This window comes from Cibotium barometz, chromosome 1 (assembly GCF_041138505.1).
Source record: "Cibotium barometz isolate CiBa-2024 chromosome 1, ASM4113850v1, whole genome shotgun sequence".
NCBI lineage: Eukaryota > Viridiplantae > Streptophyta > Polypodiopsida > Cyatheales > Cibotiaceae > Cibotium > Cibotium barometz.
In genome coordinates, this window is record NC_141046.1 from 14,598,483 (window position 1) to 14,603,925 (window position 5,443).

At 37.7% G+C, this 5,443-nt stretch overlaps 1 protein-coding gene across 1 annotated transcript in view; it reads left to right on the forward strand.

The window, feature by feature from the left end:
• The first annotated feature begins 3,401 nt into the window (after positions 1-3,401).
• The window catches only part of LOC147641637 (dihydrolipoyl dehydrogenase 2, chloroplastic-like), a 63,282-nt gene continuing 61,240 nt past the window's right edge, over positions 3,402-5,443 (forward strand). The window contains exons 1-5 of the mRNA XM_086796344.1: positions 3,402-4,000; positions 4,260-4,406; positions 4,660-4,794; positions 4,913-5,030; positions 5,105-5,229. Of these exons, the coding sequence (XP_086652470.1) occupies positions 3,695-4,000; positions 4,260-4,406; positions 4,660-4,794; positions 4,913-5,030; positions 5,105-5,229 (831 nt within the window). The 5' untranslated portion in view covers positions 3,402-3,694. The remainder of the gene's footprint in view (positions 4,001-4,259; positions 4,407-4,659; positions 4,795-4,912; positions 5,031-5,104; positions 5,230-5,443) is intronic.

The window sequence follows — 5,443 nt, forward strand, 5'->3', positions numbered from 1 at the left end:
AAACTCAACTACATTGCAAGATCAGGATACATGTGCATATACTACACTTGGATTCCATTTGGTTTTCCATGGCAGTGGGAAATCATATATCTGAAAATTTATACAAACATGCCCATAAATTTCACACAAAAAGGGTATTAGAACATGGGATGATTTGTGGTGTAGGAATAATTAGAATTGGAGGTCTATTCAAGACCTCAGAGTTAACCTATAGACTGTTTTAGGTAGATCTCCAACTAATCCTTGACAGGATTAAGCTTTGGCCTAAAGACAAAATGGATTCGCTCTAATTGAAAGGACCTCTGACACACAAAGCTTTCTCTTGGAAACCAAAAATAAACTCCTACCAATCCCACCTCTTCCCCCTCAAGGTCCTCCCCTTCACTGTAAACTTAATACCAGATGGTATCTTTTGTGGGACAAAAAACAATGGGGGTTCAAGTTTTCAAAAATATGGTTGTCAGTGATCCCGCCAAAGAAATCTTGCCTACTCTGGCTGATTATGCACAAAGCCTTGTGGACTCATGAGAGAGCACAATAAATAGCATGGGGATGGTATTTGCAAAGAAGAGTTCCAAGAAAAGATTAGCAAAATTCAAAAAGATCGTCTGGAAAAAGATGGACAGGTTGATAGTGAAGAAGTGGAGATAATGAGGCGGGATTCTAAACTAATAGAATACATCTAGAACCTGACCTCTTTGAAGAATGAGCTAGCCTAAGGAGAAAGTTATGCTTCTTGGTTAAAACAATTTTTTTTTTGTAAATGCTCATGTTTTTCATTATAATATAATTTCACGCTTTAAAAAAAGAAAATAATAGGATTAATGTATATTTTTTCATAAAAATGAAAAGCTTTGAGCTATAGTAGGAGTGTTCTCAATTTATACACATAATAAAAGAGGCTCAATAAATATAATATGATGAATAGTAAGTGAATCATTGTATGGCTTTTATAAAACTCACACTTATAGGTCAAAACATGAAAATTTATATGGGACTGGTGTTTTGGTGCATATCTTATATCTTCTCCATAAAAGCTTTGTTGAAGCTCAAACTTTGTAGCCTGGTAGAGAACAATGTATCTATAACTTTGTAGAAGAAAGTGTAGTCAAGTTAATTTCTTCATCATTTTGATGTAACAAGATACTTTTGATTGTGTGTTTTTAAGTACCCAAAATTTAGTAGTCCATGTTGACCTAATTTCTCACTAGTTAGAAGATAGCTACTATAATTTTATGAGATTTATCATGGATTAAGACAAGTGACCAATCTCCTATGAGCTGCTTAGATGGTGTAAGAAGCTAAGGTTAGGGGAGACACCAAGTGTTAGAAAATAAAGTTGAAATGGAAAACAAGAAAGAAATAGAGGTCTAAGAACATGTTTGACACAATAGGTTAAGCTTGAGCTATAGAAAGAGTAACTTCATTTAAGAAATAGAGGACTAAAAACATGTTCGACACAATAAGCTAAGCTTGAGCTATAGAAAGAGTAACTTCATTTAAGAAATAGAGGTCTAAGAACATGTTTGGCACAATAGGCTAAGCTTGAGCTATAGAAAGAGTAATCTTGTGAAATTGAATCTTACAAGAGAAATATGTCAATGAAAATTTCCACTTTTTTTTATTTCCTCAATCATCTCCTTGATTTCTTCAATTACATCCACCACTAATTATTTCCTCAATCATCTCCTTGATTTCTTCAATGATATCTACTAATATTATCTTCTAGTAGATGCCTCTCTCCCCTTAAAACGTTAGAATTAATGTCTCAAATGTAGCTTTATTCTTAAATGCAATCAAAGTCTATAAGCTTCACATATGAGCACACATTTGAGTTCTTATTTGTTGTAATCTCTTTTCACACCATCGTTTTCATTGCTCATAAGCCATAATCCAAAGGTAGGCATTGCAAGTTACGATGTCTGCACATATGTCAAATCTCACAAATTTATCTTCTTGATTTAAAAATAATAGTAATAGCATGGTGCAATAGTTAAATTCTATAGCTTAATCATTAAATTTATCATCTTGATTTAAAAATAATAGTAATAGCATGGTACACTAGTTAAATTTCATAGCTTAATCATCAAATCTTTACAATAAACTTTTTATGAAATAGTTTTTTATACACAATAGGAACTCGTATATCATGTGTGAATATAAATTATTATTCTCACATTTTTATTGCCACATTTAGAGGGAGTTATTTCAATGTCCTTGTTTTTTTAAATAATAAGGGTAACCATTTTTAGGAAATGCTTTATGATTATCTTAATATTGAGAATGCCCTCCAAGCTTTGTATAATATTGAATAAATAATGAAAGAATTGAGCTTTTAATTTCTATAAAGTTGGAGTTGAATAAATTTTGTGTTGTTGATTGAAGTTAGTGGTTGTTTGGTCACAATGTAGGGTTTTGGGTCCCACCATGCTTTGCTCAATGCTCATCCACCCTCCCTCATTGACACATTTCCACAACATTACTCATTATATAGGTAATGTGATGTATAAATTGTCTTGTTTTTCTCAAGGTTGGGTGGAGTTGGTTGGCAAGTTGGATGGATTTCAAGGAGTGCTTGCATGACATGTTCATAGTAGTTTTAAGCTAGCCACATCATTTATTTCATTTTTGTAGTACTCCTTACAATTTGACAGACTCATGTTAGGAAAATAGCTCCATCTTTGTCTTTATGATCCCCTTTATTAGGTGAGTTGTGGATAGATTCATGCAATATGATCAACATTCTTAGGGTCTTGACCTACATGGTTTGGAAAAGTGAACTACACACCTTACTCCCACCCAGTGTATACACGTGTTCGATAGTCCAAGACTATTCAAGATACTTCTTGGGGATGCTAGTTAGAACTTGGTGGTTGAATAGTTAGGTAGTTAAACAAGTGAAGGAGTGTGCAAGAAAATGCAACCCCTTCCCCTTATTGTCTATGTCACCAATACCACACTTCCACAGAATATTATTGTGTAGTCAAACGACATTGTTGAAATTCTCGTTGGCGTGTGATCCTACACTTGCCATATGGCGGCAGGTGAACTATGAGCCCATATATGGGGTTTAGGCTTTGATTTGTGTATCCTAAGGTTATGTTTAGTAGAGATGTGAGGACACCAACGCTTTGCAACAATTCTCAAAGAAATCCAACTGTATGTAAGAGTGAACGGATTGCCCAAAGTGTGTTGGGGATGACCCAAGGAACTTTAGACATTCCCTCGCCCATCTTAGAGGGAGATTGCATGTGCATGAGGCGCGGGCGTGTGAGACCTCCCCTTTATTTTATTTTATTTTATTTTGAGAGAAAGTGATTTTATTATTAGGGAAAGGTTAGTTACAAAAGAGAAGAGACTCCCTTTATTCCACAAGCAGCTCTAGTGCATAATCCTAATGGCATGGAATGAATGAGCTTTAAAAAAAAGGTGGAGTTCGAATCTTAAAATTGAATTTTTTTTCTTTGTATATCAGATTAGAACAAGGACAACAATCCACACAGAAACCTTCGGCATCGTCGCTCTGAATCTACTTTAGTCCCTTATGTCTCTTCCTCCCTTGTGTGATCACTTCTTTTCTGTGTTGAAAAGCTAGAAAGGAGTCAATGTGATACATTCAACTGCGTTTTTGAAAGCAGAATTGAGGGATCAAAGGACCCATTAAGCGCCCACAAAGGCCCTTTTCTCTAATTCAATGGAGGCCTCTCTGCATGCATCATGTTGGCTGACCCCTGCTCAGAATTGCTCTCCGCTAAGCAGCCCGCGAGGTCTTGTGCTCTGCGGCCTGCACAGGCACGCCATAGCTACCAGCAAAGCAATCTCTCAGGGCTTGGATTTGAGTGTATTTGCGAAGAAGAGGCCCATTAAGCGGCAGGCAAAAAAGCAGAGCTCATCATGGAGGGTACTGGCTTCTAGCAATCCTCAAGCCTTCGACTTCGACGTGATCATCATCGGTGCTGGCGTTGGCGGCCATGGTGCTGCCCTTCATGCAGTCGAAAAGGTCAGAGCATAGTTACCAGAGAAGTTTAATAAGGTTACTTTCAATCACACTGCAGTTAATTGCATATCCTAAGGTTAACCTGCTCAATTTACATTACATTAATGTTAAATTTAATCGCATTAGACAAATGAGCTTCATTCTCTATGTGAGGGGAAATTTCCTTTGAAGTTTTTGAGTTCTAATTCTTAAGTTATGTGCTGCATTTTTGCTGATAATATGAAGTTCAGGTTCTTAATTCCAATCTTAATTATGTTTACAGGGGTTGAAGACTGCCATCATTGAAGGTGATGTTGTTGGAGGCACTTGTGTTAACAGAGGCTGTGTACCTTCAAAGGCTTTGCTGGCTGTCAGTGGGCGCATGCGGGAGCTTCAGGATGAGCATCATCTCAAGGCTCTAGGTATCAAGGTAACTCTGTGTAACATCATTTTAGCCGGGTGACGTAGAGGGAATTCTCTAGACAGTAGGAATGTGCTGTAGTGTCAGTAATATGACTCCTGTGGTTGTAACATCACATACCTTTCTGCATGCTTACATTGATTTGTACATCTTGCATGCATCAACAACCGAAGAGTTTCTTCCATATTGTACCATGACTTCCTTAAAACATTTAGACCTTGACAAACTCTCTCTCTCTTTCTCCCCCCTGTGCTTTGCCCAGGTGGCAGATGCAGGATATGAGAGGCAAGCAGTCGCAGACCATGCAAATAATCTTGCAACACGCATAAGAGGAAATCTTACAAATTCAATGAAGGCTTTGGGTGTGGACATTTTGACTGGTGTTGGGACTATTGTGGTCAGTAGTCCTATCCTTTTCATGGAAAATCCTTATTATGGGGTTTGTAAATGTATGGCATTGCTGTTATCATTGCTTTGAGTGCCTTAGCTTTGACAGTATGAACACCTTAATTTAGGGGCCTCAAAAAGTGAAATATGGAAAAATCGGTTATCCAGACAAGACCGTTACAGCCAAAAACATCATTATTGCAACAGGATCAGTGCCTTTTGTACCTCCGGGAATCGACATTGATGGTATGTCTTGTGCTTTGAACAACCAGGATCTGTTTTACAGGTTATAGGTGATTTGAATCTTCTTGTGACTTCAGGGGAAACGGTTTTTACTAGCGACCATGCTTTGAAGCTGGAGTGGGTTCCAGACTGGATTGCTATTGTAGGCAGTGGATATATTGGCCTGGAGTTCAGTGATGTTTATACTGCTCTTGGAAGTGAGGTTGGTTCTTCTTCAGGGAGCTATTTTTTGTATGCTCTCTCTCTCTCTCTCTCTCTCTCTCTCTCTCTCACACACACACACACACACACACACGTGTGCGCGCACGCACGCACACATTACCCTCCCATTGACCCACCCAAACGTGCATGAGAGAGAGAGAGAGAGAGAGAGAGAGAGAGAGAGAGAGAAATGAAATGATATATTAACTTCTCTA